The sequence below is a fragment of the Lontra canadensis genome, unplaced genomic scaffold (assembly GCF_010015895.1).
Source record: "Lontra canadensis isolate GAN:19392208 unplaced genomic scaffold, GSC_riverotter_1.0 scaffold5, whole genome shotgun sequence".
NCBI classification, from domain to species: Eukaryota; Metazoa; Chordata; class Mammalia; order Carnivora; family Mustelidae; genus Lontra; species Lontra canadensis.
In genome coordinates, this window is record NW_022630999.1 from 31,832,359 (window position 1) to 31,850,978 (window position 18,620).

Below are 18,620 nucleotides of genomic sequence, written 5' to 3' on the forward strand. Positions count from 1 at the left end.
GTTGATGGGCATTTGGGTTGCCTTTGATTTGCTTTCTGTTTTGTTCAAAGCTCTCATCACTCCCTGACATTCTTTTCCCCCATGGCAATGTCATCCCCTGGAGAGCTGGAACCTTGTCCACAGGACTCACTGCTGGAGCCCCAGTGTCCAGAGGAGGGCCAGGCACATAGTCAGTGCTCAGTGTCTATTGAATGCACAGGTATTTTTACATTCATTTCCCTTTGTAACATAAGGCCTGGGCAAGGCACAAGTTTGTGAGCTATGCTTCAGATCTCTTCTGTGAACCCCAATCTAGAGATCTTTAGGTCTTCCAGGTGAAACCAGATGTTAGCCCAGCCATGCCTGGCTAAGTGTGTCTGCACCCTGTGAGCCCACCTATGACTCTGAATTCCTGTGGCTTATTCCTCACTTGCCTGACCTGTGACATCCAAGAATGGTGCTCACTGTCCTCGCTAGTTTCCCTAAGAAATTTGGCCACATCTCCCCTTCATTTTCTTCTTTCCTTGGATTTGGGAGTGTAAGGAGGGAGTCACAGGAAGAGGCTGCCCTGTGGCCTGGGGAGTCCCCAACACGTTATTGTTCTACCCTCCATTCCCTATCCTCCCTCTAGATCCTTTCTCATACCCAACTGAATTCTTCCTTTGTCTCTTGAGGATATTGTCGCCCACACCCATGTTCCTTGGTTTCTTAATTTCTACACTGAACAGTTTGTTAAAGGGCTGTTTCCCCCAAAGAGATTAGTAAAATTGTTCCATCTCGTTACACATGGGCAGGTACCTCGTAACCCATAGACACCCTAATTTTTGTCTTAGCACAGCAACTCATGAGATGAAACAGATGCTGTGGGCCAAAGACATGGGATTCAAATAATGAAACAAGTTGTTTATGCCAAAAATGTTTCTGTTTACACCCCTACTTCTTCTGCTAGAGGCTTTGCAGTCTCCTTTGGGAGCCCCATTGTGTCATCAAAGGTCTTCCTGCCCTTGACCCATAGTACACTTTCTTCATCCCAGGGAACAGGAGAATAACGCCTTGCACTCCCTCCAGACAAGTGAGGCTGGCCAACACCGGGTACTGGCCGCCTCCTTGCCACACTGGGCAGCCTGTAACGCAGTGGGGTAACGGAATGCTCTCTGAAGCTGGCTCCCTGGGTGTAGATCTCAGCTCCACCACTTACCAACCCAGAGCCAGTTAAGTAACCTCCCCATGCCTCAGTTTCCACATATGCAAATTGGGGCAAGAAGTCCTATTCAGTAGGACTGTTGGAAGCACTCAGTAAGGTAGTACATGTGAATCTCCTAGGACAGTGCCCGGCCTCATTGAATGTGCCCTCATGATGTCATCTGAACAGTTAGCAAACAAAAATACTGCAAAACGGCAGTGTTGACTAAAATTTCCTAAAATCTTTCCTGTGGAGTTTACATCTTCTCAGGGGTCCTGTCACCAAAACCCCACCGTGTGGTATAGACTTTACTCTAGTACCATTTCCCTTGAGCTGAAATGTTTTCATTCTGTCAGTCAAGACCTCTACTGAGCCCCAGCCGTATACCAAGCACTGGGGATCTGTGTTGAGTAAAACAGACAAGTCTCCCACTCTGCAGAGGCTTGTCTCCAAGAAGAAAGAGATGGACTACTAATCAAAAGATAACAAATTGTGGTGTTTTTAAAGAGGGATGCATCTTTGCTGAGGAGAGAGACAAGCAATGGTCGAGGCGTTTGAATCGGGAATCAGGGATGTCCACTCTGAACTGGCCATGTTTAGGCAGAGGCAGGATTGACAAGCAGCAGGCAGGTGTGTGATCAAGAGGAAGAGAAGGCCAGGCAGAGAGGCTACCTCATGCCCGAGCCCTGAGGCTGGGATGAGTTTGGCAAGGGTCAGAAACAGAGAAGAATGGGGTGGCCCAAATACAAGAACAGAGAAGTTTGGAGGCAGGCAAAGGGAGTTTTTAGACCAGGGAGGGCCAACAGCCAGCAAAGCCATCCCCATCTTCCTGGCACCCTTTTCCATCTACTCCAGTGGGACATCTCAGGTGTCCAGCCTGGTTCTAAGTCTGGCCCTAGCGCCACTGGGCTCTGCCTTCTTTCCCTTTCTCTGCTCAGCAGCATCCTTAGGAGACTTACACAGCAGGCCAGCCATGGGATCTGCCGGCAGAGGCAGCCGGGTTCTTGGGAAATTTGAAGCGACCTCCCATAGTTGTTAAGACTCACACAAATCCAAGTTCAAGTCTGTGCTTGGCCACCAACTACTGTCAAGGGCCCTGGGTACGTTACTTTACTTCTGTCACAGCCGTTACTCTCTCCTGAGAAATGGGGATGCAAATCGGGTTTCTGGGAGGATGGAAAGAGATAACATATGTTAGCACTTGCCCTCATGCCTGGCACATAACAAGTGCCCAGAAAAATAATAGACGCTCCGTATTTTTGATGATGACTTTTCCCGCTGCTGTGCAGGAGGAGGTAGAATGGAAGAGTCAGGGATTCCATCCTTGCAGGTGTGTTCTCCCCGCTTCCTTATTTTTCTGATCTGTATTTGGGTCCTCTCTGTCTTCCGTCCACTCAGTCCTTATGGTGGGGTCTTGCAAAACGCCTTGTTGTGATCTACAGATCCAGGTGCCGTGTTCTGTCCGGAACCTAGGGGCCCGTTCTCCTAGCTGGTGGACAAGCAGTCCCAGCAGTGCACGCAGCTGGGCCTAGCGGCCTCTAGTTCAGTGACTCGAACGCTCTAAGTCGGACCCGAGCTGGCATCCCAAACAACGCAGGAAGGCCGCCTGAAGGGAAGCCAGCCCCCGCTGGAGCACGGCCCTGCTTCTCTCATCCTTGCACATCCCCCCCTTAGCAGTCAGCCTCTTTGAAGGAGAGAAAAGAAAGTGCGCTGAGCTTTAATGAGGAATCGGCCAGGCTCCCTTTGCCACAAGCCTGGCTGGAGGCAGAAGATGAACAGGCCCCCGTGAGTGCCCCGCTGATGCTAGTCGTCCCTGGATGTGACCCGAGACCCCGTGGTAATGTGGCTTCAAGCAGCCCTCGCTCACATGTGCTGCTCCCCTGCTGAGCACGCCTTGCCGTTGGAGGTAGAATCCACATCTGAGCTGGGACCAGGGATGCCGCCAGCACGGGGCACGGGAGCAGCAGGCCGTCCATGGGAAATGTCACCGTTTATTGTTTTTCCCGTCCACATCGACCCTCAGCAAGCAGAAGTTCCAAATGGCGATCAAGTTATATCCCCCCTTCTCAGGGTCGTGGACCCGGTAATAACATCTTTCTGAAGGGCAATGAGTCTGTCTTTAACCTTGCCCTCATTGGCAGGTGTGTCTCGGGGTGGCTTCCAGAAGCATCTGTTGGCGGTATACTGCATGCCCGTGAATGCTCTCCCTTCTGCGGGAGTGACAGGCCCGGCTCGATGGTCCAGGCTCCTTTGCTCTTTCCTTCAGCTCCTCCTGCAAACCCACTAAGTTATCTTAATTACCATTCCTCCTTGGTCTCTGCCAAGAAGTGGGGTAGATTTATAATTGGATCGGTCAAATATTTGCTGTGGTTTATTTTTTTTGCCTCTCAAGTGCTCGTAAAAGGTGCATTTTCCTGCCGCATTCAGTATGACTGATGACTCAAAAGCACGGTCCTCGCGTTGTGTGCCAACACAGGTTATTTTTCATAGGCTAAGGAAAAAGAGAGAACTGGGAGTGGGGGGTGTTTATTTTGGGTTCTTGCGCTCTCACTTTCTGGGTGGCTTTATTGCCGAGTCAAGAGAGACAAGCTGCCTTGAAAGATAGACTTCCTCCCGCAGCCAGCCCGTGCACACATCCGTCCCCTGCTGGGATTTGGTCATGAGCCCCCTCCTCTCTTCCAGGGCTTCGGCAGATCTCTTAGATAGAATGTGCTATGGAGCAGCCTCTCAGTCATCCAAGCCCAGCACGATCTCCTGAGCATCCCTGTATCCAGAATTGAGTGTGATGGGGTCTGGGAACAGAGAAGACAGATGTCTCTGGTACTAAGCCCAAGTTATCCATCCCCAGTGCTGGGACATGAAAAAGAAACTCTGGCCAGAGCCTGTGCCATTGGAAAATGGCCTCCTTCTAGTGTCAGCCAGGCTGCCAAGCAAGCTGGCCAGACTGCAGTCTAGGAATCCGAGAGAGCAGGGGCTCTCCTGGACCAGATGGCCTCCCTGCAAACAGGCTTCTTCCTGAGCTCCCACACTCGTGCCCTAGAAGGCCCTGTCTGCAGTTGGCTGCACTGATCTACCTCGTGTTTCTAGCCTCCAACCCTTCCCAAGGTTACAGCGGCCCTCAGTGGTGCTCCGTGATGCTGCTTATCACCTGTTCATCTGCGAGTCGGGGAACATATAATCCAGACCGGAGCACTTTCTGGAGTGAAAGGAGGAACAAGAGGTGTCAAGTAGGACATCCCTGGGCAAACAGGGGTAAACAGACACCCCACACATAATAGGCTGGGACTTGACGCCATGGCAAGTATGCTGGAAACTTCCATGCTCTTGGCAAGTGAACTGGGAAAAAAGAGAAGCATAACATCCAGAGATCTCTGAGGGCTATGCTGAAGTAACAAGGAAGTCTCAACATTTCAGTGGTTCCGTTTAAGAAATGTTAACTGCTTGCTCGTGTCATAATTTCAGCCTTCCTGCAAGGAATTCCTGCAGCCATTTTCCATGCTAGGATCCAGGCCATTCCTGTCTTGTGGCTCTCCCATTGTGGGCTTGATGGCTGTTTCGGCACCTTCCAGAGGCAGAGAGGGATGGAGAGAGAGCAGTAGGAGGTTGTACGTGATATTCTACGGCAGGATCTAGAAGAAGGAGCTCATCCCACTACTTAAGCTCCATTGACTGAACACTACCACGTGCTCCCACCTGGCAGCAAGGAGCCTGGAAAAGAGTGAGACCCTGATATGGACAAGGGTCAGCCATCACTCCCACAGAGGACGCTAAGAAACAGTATCAAAGTGGGAAGGGAAGACAAAAGAAGGAACAAGGGAAGAAAGCAGGCATTTACGGCAGCCCTCTGAGAATTGGAAAGGTGATGTCATTACGGCCTTATAAAGTCACCTTTCATATCTTAATATATGTGAATGTGCAAACACCCACAACGTCCCATCATAGGTGTGTTCTGCACCGGCGGCTGCCTGATTCAGCCTCCCAGACTGTAACGCTACCCCTTCCTCTTGCGTGAAAGAAAGCACATTAGGGAGTGCAAGTGATTATTACCAAAAGACTAAACCTGGACCATATTACAATTTTTTTTCTTTTTGGTGGAATTTATTTATGAATTTAGTATTTTATTCATTTGATATTTAATATTTACTGACCAGACTCTGCTTGAGATAAATGAGGGATGGCAGTGAATTATGATAACGGTAGCTCACACCTTGAGGGCTTGTTCACTGCACACAAAGTGCGATTCTAAGCACTGCGCATGAATTGATTCACTCAACCCTTATGATAGTGTTTTGACAGAAATGTGATCATTGTCCCCATTTTAAGGATGAGGAGACTGAGGCACAGAGAACTTAAATATCTTTTGCAAGTGTGGCAAGAAGTAAGTGGCAGTGCTGGGATTCCAGCTCTGAAGTCTTTTTTCCCCCCAAGCTTTTAATATATTTGACAGTGAGTGAGAATGAGAGCACAGGAGTGGACAAGCAGGCGGAGGGAAAAGCAGGCTCCCTGCTCAGCGGGGAGTCAGATAGGAGGCTCATTCCAGGAACCTGGGATCATGACCTAAGCTGAAGGCAGATGCTTAACGAACTGAGCCACCCTGGGGCCCCAGCTCTGAAGTCCACTTAACCATTCTGCCATGCGGGCAAAACCCCTGCCCTCCTGGAGTTTACATTCTTCTCAATAGACTGACAATACACATAAAAACAGATCCTATCAGTGTAGAAAGTGACGAGTGTTTTGAGAAAAGCAAAGCACGTTAAAGGGTAGAGGATAGAGGCACATTGGACACTGTTATTTCACACCGGCATGTCCCCATACCCTGTTTGACAGCCCCTGGCTTGCAGAGTCTTTCTTTAATGAAAACTGCCCTCCACTGCTGCTTTGGAGTGACTTGGAAGAGCCAGCGAAAATAGATGTCTCCTCTCTCCTCTGACAATACCTTTGCCCAGAGCCATTTGATTGGTTGGACAGTGAGCACTGCTGCTGGTTCTAAGTCATTTCTGTTCTTGACCAGCCGGCCAGTTCAGCGAGAGATGACTGATGTCCAAATTAACAATGAGCAATGACCCCCCACAAGTAATCACCTTCCCCCAACTTTTCTCATGGGGGTGATTTTCTGGACCCCAAATGAAGTATATTCTTCTCACCTAAGCACCGAGGAAGTTAGGCTCATTCCTCTGGCTGACAGCAATTTATAGACATGGGTCTGGGTAGTTGGACATTTACGAGGTTGCTAAGAAACAAATGCTTTGGTTACAAAGGTCTCTGAAAGCAGCACTGGTTTGATATATCACTGCGTATCATTTCTTTTATCCCATAAAGACACCCCTGACCAGTGGGATATGGGGTAGAGGAAAGCTAAAAAACAAATACTCGTTTTCTGAGAGATGAGGAAATATCCACTTCCTAAGCAGCTGTCTGCCACCCCCAGATGGAAAAACTGGAACCATCTACTTCTCTTCTCTGATCCTTATGATTTGCAAATAAGTAACACATAGTCTGGAGGTACTTAGTAACATGGTTAGTACCTTCCAGGCACTGCCCAAAGCATTATGTCATGTCATCCTTAGAACATCTCCAGGGGCACCTGGGTGGCTCAGTGGGTTAAAGCCTCTGCCTTCGGCTCAGGTCATGATCCCAGGGTCCTGGGATCGAGCCCCGCATCAGGCTCTCTGCTCAGCGGGGAGCCTGCTTCCCCCTCTCTCTCTGCCTGCCTCTCTACCTACTTGTGATCTCTGTCTGTCAAATAAATAAATAAAATCTTAAAAAAAAAAAAAGAACATCTCCAAAAATCAAGTATTATTACCTAGTATGCAAACCAGGAAAAGGCTAAAAGTTGATTGACCCAACTTCAAACAATAGCAAGTAGCAGCCAGAATTCAAACCCTCCTTTGTCTGATGGTAAAGCCTTTGCACTTCGGATTACAGATTCTTTGTTTTCAATGATCACGTTTCAGATGGGAAAAACTGGCAATTCTGATCATGGGGAAGTCTCATTAATAGATTCCTGGAGTTTAATTCTATGAAGTTCATGAAAGAGGTTATAGTCAATGTCTGTAACGTATAAAATCCTTTTTATGGAGGGGAAGTGGTGAGAGAGAGCTTAATCCCACAGTGGTGGTTTTTTATCTGCTACAGACCTGTGCTTTGAATGTTCTCTGGAAGTCACAGTGCAACTGACTTTTCCATGCAGTGATTTTGAAAGAGTTCATAAGATTAGCCCATTTCTACAGGGGTCTTATCGATTTTCTTGTCGACAAGTAAGAGACATTGGTGTCCTCTGCCTTTTCCCTCATCCCCTCTGTCCGGCCCACGGTCAAGGGGTGGGCTTTCTTAAAAATATTCCTCCAAAGTTGTCTCCTCTCTTCACTGACTGTCCTGACCAAGACCCCTGTCGTGACATACTTGAGCTTCTATAATCACTCCCCAACTGGTCTTCCTGGTTCTTTTCATTTTCCCCTCTGCTGTATCCTGTCTGCAAATGAATTCCTCAAAACAGTCCTTTCTTTGAATCAGTCACTGCTCTGAGATCGTCAGTGGCTCCCACTAACCCACCAGCAGATTTTACCAATCTCTTGGGTCACACTGGCTCCCTCCATTCCCCTCATCTTGGTAGCCTTCTTTGGCCCCTCTGTCTCTCACTGATCCCTTCTAGTTAGGAGCCCACTTTCCACTGAAACAGAATTTCATATTTAATTGCTGGTTAATCTGAGAGAGCTAGGTCTAAGTTTTTGCTTGGCCACTTAGTTGCTGTGTGACTTTTGACAAGTTGTTTGGCTTCTCTGCACTTCAGTTTTCTCATCTGCAAAATGAGATACAAAGAGTACTTATCTTTAGGGTTTTTGCAAGAGTAGAATGAAATGATGATGGCAGTGATGATGATCGCTAGCTAATACATATTTTGTGTTTGCTCTGTGCCAGGCACTTTTCCAAGTATTATCTTATTTCTCACAACAACCTGTAACATACGTGCTATTATTTTTTGTTTTGCAAATGGGGATACTGAGGCACAGATAGGTAGAGCGAGTAAGTGAGAGATTCTCTCCCAGTTAGTCTAGCTGCACAGATCTCATCCTTTTTTTTTTAATTGAAGTATAGTTGACATACAGTGTTACATTAGTTTCATATGTACAACATAGTAGACACAACCCTCATTCTTTTTTTAAAGATTTTTATTTATTTATTTATTTGACAGAAAGTGAGAGAGAGAGGGAGAGGGAGAGAGAGGAAGACAGCAAGCTCAAACAGGGGGAATGGCAGGCAGAGGAGAAACAGGCTCCCCTCTCAGCAAGGAGCCCAGTGTGGGGCTCGATTCCAGGACCTGAGATCATGACCTGAATCGAAGCTAGCCGCTTAACCAACTGAGCCACCCAGGCGCCCCCACAACCCTCATTCTTAACTAATCTGCTATGTCTCCTCCCCCTGGTAGATGATCAGTAAATGATAGCCGGTAACACAGGTCTGTAATTCCTTATCTGAAACTCTTGCCAAGCCAGATTTTTGGAATCCAGAATTTTGGGACTTCCAAGAAAGTTATACTTGGCATATACTAGGTATTATATAACACCCCAGTGGAGATTGGAACAATAAGCTCCCTCCCTCCCTCTGTTTCTCTGTCTCTCTCACACACACTAGAGAAAACATAAAAGTTTTGGCGTTAAGGCTTTTTGGATTTCAAATAGCAGAAAAGGGATTGTGCCTATAGTAATAAAACTATTAGCAATAATTATAAACATAATAAATGGTGACTTATTGTTACAACTTTTCTGACTCTTCTTTTTTACTGGATGAGCTCACAGTAAAATGCGCTCAAAAGTGTTTTTTAGCTAATTGATGGGTTGGGAGGGGAAGCTGCTAGTCATGGGACCAGGTCTGCCACCTCTTTCACACATGGGGTTCTCTCTCTCCTTACTCTAGTATGACTTCATGGAGCGTCTGGATGGGAAGGAGAAGTGGAGTGTGGTTGAGTCACCCAGGGAACGCCGGAGCATACAGACCCTGGTGCAGAATGAAGCCGTGTTTGTACAGTACCTGGACGTAGGCCTGTGGCACCTGGCCTTCTACAATGATGGCAAAGACAAAGAGATGGTTTCCTTCAACACTGTTGTCTTAGGTAGGTATGAGGTCTCTGAGTGATAATGCCACCAAGGGAAGAATGGAAACATTCTAGGTTTTTCCACAGAAAATCATCTTCCAATGTAGTTTCTACCGTGTAGGACACCAGACCAGAATCCTTTATTTAAGCCTCATGGTATTTTCCACCTAAAACTAGCCCAGATTAAAACAGGGAGACTACTTACAGGATACAGTCGTGGTCAAGAGCTTGGGTCAGACAGGCTGGCTTAAGTCCTGGCCACAAAACCTGTGCAAATCAGTGGATTTTTGTAAGCTTTAGGTTCCTCACAGTAAAAAAGAACTAACTAGTACCCACTGCATAGGGCTAATTGTAGGAATTAAATAATATACGGTATATAACACTCTAAATATGCAGTAGAGCCAATAAATACAGACCATTCACATCAGCTCAGAATTTCTCTGAAAATCCAGGAAAGCTTAAAATCAAAAGTTAAAAAAAAAAAAGACCCACATAAAAATAAATCAAGAAAAGGATATAGACATAAGGAAAAAAAATCATATCTTTGTTCCCAAGTAGGTAAATCTCAAAATGTTTTAATTAAACACTTGTCATTTTTGGCATGTGTTAGCCCTGTTTTTTTATTAGCTACTAAAGGAGAAGCAATGTTTTTATTCAAAATTTCCTCTTATATGTGCATACAAACTCCTGAAAGGGCCATTAGTTTGAGAGGATTTTATGAAGTTTTCTAAAGCAAACCTTAAGAATTTTAACAATCACATAAGCTGCAGATACTTTCATTCAATGTATGTTGTCATTAGGTTGTTATCCTGATGAGGATAACAGATCCTGGGTAGAATGTCCGTGAGTTGGGGCAGCGTGTTACACACACTTCACAGAAAAATCCACTGAGACTCAGAAAACTCGGTCCCTCCAAGTCCCAGGATGTGGACATGGTAGGAATGGATGGGCTTCTGGGCCTCTGGGCATGTTGTCCCCACAGGGTTGGGTCATGGATCTCAAGGTTCACCGAAGGAGTGGTGTTACGAGGAGAGACCTGGTGAGAGAGGATCAAATCCCAACTCTTCTGTCCCACATCCTGACTGGGAAAGTCACTTACCCCCTGGAACCTCAGCTTCCTCTGTGAAAAGGACCACGTCCCTGACAGGAAGGATGACGGAACTTTACATCCGGAACACATCTACCATGGCGTGGGTCGCCACTGAATGAGAGCAGATGGCTGTTTAGGAGCATATCGCGTACAGCTATTTTCCTATTGACCAGATCCTCAGAACTTCTTTACTGGTCTCATGGATTTCTCTGAAGGGTTCCTCAATTCTTGAAAGAGCTAGGGAAGCCAAGTTAAAATTCAGGGTGCACTTTTTTATCAGTAGCCACAACTTTCAAATGGTCTAAAATCAGGATTTGGTAGTGACCGTAGTGTTAAAGTTAACCCTCATTCCCTCGGCCAAGGAAAACTTGATCCTATCCAAACTGGCCAAATATACAAAGGCAGGGGTTTGGCACACTATAGCCCATGGGCTAAGTCTGGCCCTCTGCCTGTTTTTATAAATAAAGTTTTTCTGGAGCCCAGCCATGTTCATCTGCTGACATATCGTCTCTGGCAGCTAAAACAACAGAGCTGAGTAGCTGCAACGGAGACAGCTTGACCAGCAAATCCTAAATATTTACTTTCTGTCCCTTTACAGTGAAAGTTTCCCAACCCCTGCTCCCAACTAATGTCATAAACTTTGTATCATGGAAGCCACTGGAAAACATCTTCCATGGTTAGAGAAAATTTCCAGAAGCAGATTATGGATCCATGGGGGAAAGAAAGCAAAAAGGAATAAAAATCAACTCACAAAAGGAAAAAAAAAAATAGTTTGAGATGTTGAGATTAAAAGCAGTCTTTAGTTTAAGAACATGATGAGAAATAACATCCTTTTTGTCACCTTGTATTTAACTGAAAACTCTTCGCACATCCTTAAGAGCCCACGCCATAAACAGCAGCTGGCTTAGTTGGAGTCTACAAGGACTCGGTGAGATGGATAATGACACCAACGACAACCACCACCCACCACACATTTATGCTGCATGGACCGGGGGGACGAGGCTGGCAAACCCACAGAGTAGTTACGTGAGGGAGGTACTCCCAGGACTCCATTTTCTACTTGAGAAGCAAGACTAAGAGAAGTTAAGCAACTGCCCAAGGTCACACGTGGTAATTGGGGGGGTGGAGTCAGCATCCAAACTCTTCAGAAAATTGTGCTTAACCACTGGATGGATTGCTCAGGATTCCCGCCAAATAAATGCCTTTCCCCTGCTCAACACGTTTTCTGGGGGCCAGATTATCTAATAATGGCTTCTGCCCTCCATTTCCTCTATCCACATAGACACAGATGTTGCAGTAGTGAGATGCCCTTCCCCCAGGCCATTACCCTCGTTCAGAGATGGGAATAGCAATTCTCCCCAGAGGATCTGTCTCATCTGGACTGTAACTCAAAGAGAAAGTCAAAGGTAATCGGCCTAATAATTGGGCAGACATCTTGATAGAGCAATGATAGTAATTGGCCTGAAATACAGGGAAAAGAACAGTGTTTTATTTGGTTCAGAGGTTCTCACACACGTATCTATTATCAGAACGTTCTCCATCAAGAGCAGCCAGGAGCGCCAAAAGCCCCTGTGATGTGAAACAGAAGGGAAAATGTTAGACGGGTGTCAACCAGCGATCACGCTAAATATACCTTTGACTCAGGGAAGTCTTTTGATGTGTTTTGGAGAGAAGCAGCCTGCTTTCAGAAATGAGTTTCATCTCAGGGGACAACAGAGTGGCATACTTGAAGCACGGTGCGGGTGTCGTGGAGGCCGCCCTCCGCCTGCGTAAAAACCCCATTTCCTGGGCTGCCTCTCAGCACCTGCCATTGTTTCCTCAAGAAAACCTAAACCAGGGTGACAGAAGGGAAAACTGATAATATGGCCACCGGAAGGGCGGGGTCCCTTGCACAGTTCAGCCAGACCGTGGGGTTGTTCTTTCTCTCAAAAACTGTAGAAATACTGGGAGAAGGCCATGAAAAATAGTCTCTGTCACAGTTTTTGCTTATTTGCGATTCTCCTGCCCTACCTGCACACACACACACACACACACACACACACACACACACACACACTCTGACGGCTATTTACCAAGGGCCTGCTGTGTGCCAAGCGTTGAGAATACCTCAGTAAATGATTCAAATCAGGTCTCTTCCTCATGGAGCCTGATGGAGGAAGAAAGACACATGAAAAGGCAACCATAGAATTACAAGAGCATAGAGAAGGGGTACAAAACCCTTCCTGATTGAGGGAAGGTGAGGAAGGAAGGTGCCCAGAAGGCACATATTTCCTAAATTGACATCGAAGCATAAATACCTCAGCTAAAGGGCAAGGAGGTCTTCCAGCCCCACAAAGAGCCCATGCAAAGAACTCGGTCCCTCTCTGTGTGACTCTGGTGGGGAAAGAGCTCCCTCAGCCTCTGCTGCTTTGTCTCTGAAGATGTTAGGTTTGGGAACAGGGAGGTCTGAGCTCACAGATGTCAGTTTCCACCAAACCATCCCCAGACCTAGATGCTGGTCTAGGGAGAAGCAATCTCTAATTTGCTTTAGGGGGGACTTCTTAAAATGCGAGCTAGACAGTGCCGTTTCTATGTTTAAAACTATTTGTTTCCATTGGTCACAGAATCAATATATATATCAGCCTGTATTGTCTATGACAGTGAAAATTCTATGAGGCCAGAGAATTCACCTATCCACTTGGATTCACCAATGCCTATTACAGTGCCTTACAAATAATAGGTTTTTAGTTAATAAAGTGAGCCATACATCAGGAACTGTGACAGTTCTGAGAGCTCACCCTAATTGTAAGCTAATATGTCAGCCTGCCACAATTTCATAGATATTATCAGAAGACATGAAACTCCTGGGTCAAAGACAAGAGCCTTTATTACTCAGAGTAAGGCAATATCTAGATTCTGGTAAATGTGCCAGTCCCTCAAGCCCCAGTTCCTGCAGGGCAACATCAACAGGGTCAGCTAGTATCAACACATGCAATGGATTGCATTACAGAGGGGAAATCCTGAGTTTATTACACCTGAGTTTCTCAGAGTCGACAGTGAGCCCGCCTGTTCTTTGCACTAGAGTAAGATATTATCTTTATTACACTGGGGAGTAAGCAAACCCGTCCTTTGCTCTGGAAACAGACACCATTATCTGTCCTCCAATGTGGTTCACTATGCAGACAACCTTGAAAAGATAGTCCAGAACTATGGCAGTCGGTGTCTTGGCTCACAAGACATTGAGAAACATGAATGGGGAATTGGAGACATGGAGAATGGTCTCCGAAAACCATGTGAAATTGCTGATTTTGGGCCTGCCCAAGCAACTGTTTCATGATTCAACCTAAAGCTTCTTGAATGAATGAATGCACGATGAATAGATGGAAATCAGGAGCCACTTGGATGTTTCTCAGCCCACCTGTAGAGCCAACCTCAAGGACTCAGCCCGAAGCGTTAATTGATAAACATTAAATAAATTGGCCTGCTAGAGTGTATGGTGTCCTGCCCGATTTTGAAGAAGCAGATACGCTCACTGAGTTCTCCTCAGCATTCAAGAATCCAACTACTGCTTTGTTCCGGAAGAAGAGAGCCAAGAAAGGAAACACTGTGGAAAGAAAGCAATATATGCAAGGTTTGGTTTTTCAGTACGGAGTGGGAATAAATGGGAAATCCTGTTTAAGGGAAGGACCTTCGCCGCTCTCAGGTTGCTCCATTAGAAGCCATCTGACTTGATAGTCTTTCAGCCAACATCACTGAGTCAGTGACCCCAACTCCCCAGGGCTGTGTAGAGGTCACACAGCCTGGGCAAAGTGGCTTGGATTTTTCTTTTCATCATCTTAGTAATTTGGAGCCTGAAATTCTGAATGTGTTTATTTTAATTTAAGGCAAAAAAATGAGAATAATAATTTTAAAAGAATATGCCTATGTCCGTGTAGACCCAAATCAACATGAAAAAGGTCCCTAAATAATCCCTTTGAAGTGATGACTTGAGAGTACACAGAGAAAGGTAAATCATGAAATAAGATGGCTATGCAGGTTAGAACAAATGGGAACTAATTGATTTTCATGAAAAATAAGATGTACAAAAGGTCAGCCCGAAAGGACTTTTGTATAGTCTAAAAACTACTACTTAATGTACCCCAAATCATGCCTCCATTGGCCAGTCTTACACATTCGGATTTTTCTTTCCTGAAAGCAAGAATTTTTTCTGCTCCACAAACCTGAGATCAGAAACATCCACTGTCATTTGGAGACTCATTCCCTGCACCTGAGGCTAAAGGCTCAGTATCACACATGTCAGACCAAATCTCAGACTGAGAGTCTGATATTGGAGGGGCTTGGTGGGAGGGGGCCAGCACTCATGATGCTTTAAACTTGTCAACATTCAGACATGGGAAATTTCAGATTTTTAAACCCAAACAAGTTGTTTCTTCTGAAAGAGCAGGAGTTGCAGCAGTACTTACCCTGCATCCCTGCCCAGATGCTGGTCAAATAGAGAGCGGTGGTTACTTCCACGCATTCTCCAAGTTGTCCTGGTCCCCTTAACTTCCCATTCCCTTTGCTCCCTCACGTTCTTGCCAGTGCCCTGTGGGTACTGGGGGTTTACTCCCACCGGTCTTCAGAAATGATGGGCGGTTGATGATGACTTTGCTTCATCCGCAGGCAGAGGAAAAGGTAATTGCTGAGTTTCTCTCTTTTTCAGATTCAGTGCAGGACTGTCCACGTAACTGCCATGGAAATGGCGAATGTGTGTCTGGGCTGTGTCACTGCTTCCCAGGATTTCTAGGAGCAGACTGTGCTAAAGGTACTTGCCACTATTTCCCTGCTACGGTTGGAAAACAATGCATAGGCTTCTCTGAGGGGGAGTGAGGGGGCACCAAAGAAGCCTCCCTGCGAGATTCTACTGGGACAGCTTGCAAGCTCATGCATGCTAGAAGGCCCAACCCTTGAGCAATGAGCAGGCTGTAATATATGACAATTGGCCGATATACCTATAAGAGCAGGGAGGTTATCCTTGGCACCGAGGTGTGCTGAGAAGAAAGATTTGCTAAAAATGAGATGGTTGGATTCCTGTAAAAGCAAAAGTGAATTACCATCACTCCTTTCTTATAATCATTAAATTCTATGTAATGGAAGATTAAGCATCTCAGGGTTAGTAAATTTCATTCATTCTGGCCAGCTACACTCTTAATCTAGGAAGCGCTATTTATCTTGAAGGAATCGGTTTTAAATTGTGTTATTAATTTATCTACACTCCTTTGCACAGAATTGCTGGGGCTCTGGGATTCTTAGGGGAAAGGTAGTATAAGAGAAAATGACTCTTGCAAGAACAGGGACTTAGGGGCTGCTTACCTAGCTTGCAGGAGACCTTGAGCATAACCTTCAAGGGGCTCTATTAGAGGCAAACGTAGTAGAGAGCAGAGCTTAGAAGCTCCAGTGGAAACCAACTATGTTGATTCCTCACCCACTAGTAGGTCACACCCCAGTCTGAGAAGCAGTGAGGGAGGGGTTCAGGGCCCTTGCGGAAGGGCCAGGCACTCCTGTGTTGAATCCCACCGCTGCCACTTGAGGGTCTGTGTGATCTGGAGCCAAGGATCTAACATGTCTGAGTCTCTATTTCCTCCTCCGGAAAAGTGGGGGGTTCCTTTACACATTCTTTGTGAGCATGGGATGAGCTCTTAGCAGAATATGTTGTGTTCCCGCAAAGGGTTCATACTTACCATCTTTATTTATGTATATCACCTTATATTTATTTACATATTTATATAATAGTTTTACGTGCTCACCTGTAAAAGACCATGCTGCCTGGATGCTCTGAGAGAGAGGAGTTGTTAATAAAGCTACTCCGTAAATGCTCAACAGTGCCACTCCTTTCCCGTGCTCACCACAGTTGCTGGAGAAAACTGCCTTTCAGTTATTCTCAGCATTTCAAAGATGGGCGGTCCCCAGCCTTCTGAGTGTTGACTGGTGAGTGAATGGGACTTCCTGGTCATGAAGTTCCGGATTTGGTTGCCCGTGCATGAGACTAATTCCTAAATGATACCATGTACGGACATATCTTCTATCACAAAATAATGCAAATGCTTTGGTAAACTCGTCAGGAAAAAGAGAAGCTAGAAGGAAAAGAGAGCTAGAAGCCACCAGACTGTCGCCTCTGGACACTCTAATGGCATGCGGACACTTCCCCAGGTAGACCGCGGAGCTGGAGCTCCTACCCTTGAGTGCTTTGCTCAGTCAGCCTCTGAGGCACCATGATGGGAGGGAAGGTGGCTGACACAGAGCGTCACGGTCACCATGCTGAGCACCCTTCCTGGAGAACATTTCAGAGGAGGGAAAACCTCAGGATTGTTCGAATGGCCTTTCTTGTGTTATCTAATCTTCCTAGGAGCAAAGGCATTAATGAGAGGAAGGACGGAATGGTCCTTTGCATGTGGCTGCAAATGGGCTGAACCCTCTGCTGCGTGGCCTATGAGCTGTAAATTTGTATTAACACGGACACATGTCAATGTATTATTAATCCTAAAAACCATGTGGGCTCTGACAGCCCATGCAGTTATTGGCCTTTCAGCCCTAAGTACCTCAGCCATTTAAGAACTCCTCGCTCTAAATCCATTTGCAGATGGACGTCCATTCTGCATTATGGATCTGTAATGGCGTGTGCATTTAGCTGCTTAAAAGGACTCTCGGTGTGTGTTTTGCATTCACCACCTGTTCTGTGGCTGGATGCACACTCCGAGGGTGCATTAGCCATGGTATATAATTGATCCTTGCGAAACAAATATTGAACGGCTGTTAAGAGTAGTTACTCCTGCATACTCAGGCGCTGTTCCTGAAATCAGCCTTTGAACTTGTTGCATATTTTAATTTCGCTCTTGATGCCTACAGTGGACAGAACTGAAGTATTAAAGAATAAAATTGTTTTCTCCTTGTCTCCCTCTTTATTTTTGGCAAAGTTGCCTTTAGAGTATTAGAAGAAAATTGCGTCTTTGCCCTAGACATATTTCTTCCTTAGCATTTTTGAAATGGACACAGTTTAAGCTCCTTCATTAACAACAATATTGGGAAATATTCCAAGCCTTTATTTCCTGACCTTTTTTCATGTGCCACCTTTATGATTTTTGCCCAATTCATGAGCCACCTGTATTATTATATACTTAACATATCTCTTTAAGTCAACTCACTACGTTTACATAGATAAATTTCTTCTAAAAGGAACAATGTGAAAATCCAAAATTTAAAAAGAAAAAACTTATCAGTTGCAATAAGTAGGAGATGTTAGTGCCACCTTTGACCTGTCAAGAGAGGGAAATTTTCAGTCATGAGCATTCAAGCCAAGTCAGCCTCTCACACACTTTTTCACATCAAGAAACCCAAAAGTGGACCTGAGCTCACGTGCAACAGCCTGGCTTCTAGACAGATTCAAGCCTTGAACACCTCATTTTCTAAATATTGGCTCCTCAGAGTAACAAAAATCGCTAACTATCCCTCTGTGATGAAGTGAGAAACCAGAAAAAATAGGCACACAGATTTAACGGTACAAGCTTCAAGTGAGTAAATGTAATGATTAGCACCTGAGTTAGTCGTGAGTTAAGCCTCCACTTTAGATTGTTTTTAAATAACAACTAATAGTTATTTAATATTCAGCATCCAGCAGACATTGCAAGAAGTACTTAAAACATACCATCTTATCCTTTCTCATATCAACAATATGAAATAAATCCTATTTTAACTACCCCCCCTGTTTTAAGGTTTTTTTTTTTAATTGAAATCCTTTCAGACTTGCACATGGGTTGCAAAAATAGTACATACAGCTCCCATACAGAAGTCACCTAATGTCAGCATTTTAAATGATCATGCTTCAGTCACTGAAATGAGGAAATTAACACTAAAGCTGTTATTGACTAATTTACAGACTTTTTTTTTTTCCTGATCCAGATCCCATATTGTATTTAGTTGTTATGTCTCCTTTGTCCATTCCAGTCTGTGAAGGGTCCTCAGTCTTTTCCTTGTGTTTCATGACCTCATTCATTTTGAAGAGTACTGGTCAGGTGTCTTTCAGTATGTCCCTCGATGTGGAGTGGTCTGATGTTTTCTTGAGATTAGGTGGAACTTACACATTTTTAGCAAGATGCCTTGCCGTTGTCAGTGAGTCATCTCAAAGACGCACTTCTGATTTTCAGTCAGAAAAAAAATTAGAATGTGGTTGTGTGTGTGTGAGTGTGGGTGTGTGTGTGTGTGTGTGTGAGAGTGTGGGTGTGTACGTGTATGTTCCCACCAGAGCTGTGAGGCTCCACCCC

General features: G+C 45.4%; 1 protein-coding gene across 18 annotated transcripts in view; it reads left to right on the top strand.

Moving 5' to 3' along the window:
• TENM2 (teneurin transmembrane protein 2) overlaps positions 1–18,620 on the top strand; it is a 1,216,596-nt gene that overhangs the window by 1,028,280 nt on the left and 169,696 nt on the right. For all 18 annotated transcript variants that reach the window (XM_032851741.1, XM_032851742.1, XM_032851743.1 and 15 more), the window contains 2 exons: positions 9,077–9,272; positions 15,026–15,127. In XM_032851741.1, coding sequence (XP_032707632.1) covers positions 9,077–9,272; positions 15,026–15,127 — 298 coding nt within the window. The remainder of the gene's footprint in view (positions 1–9,076; positions 9,273–15,025; positions 15,128–18,620) is intronic.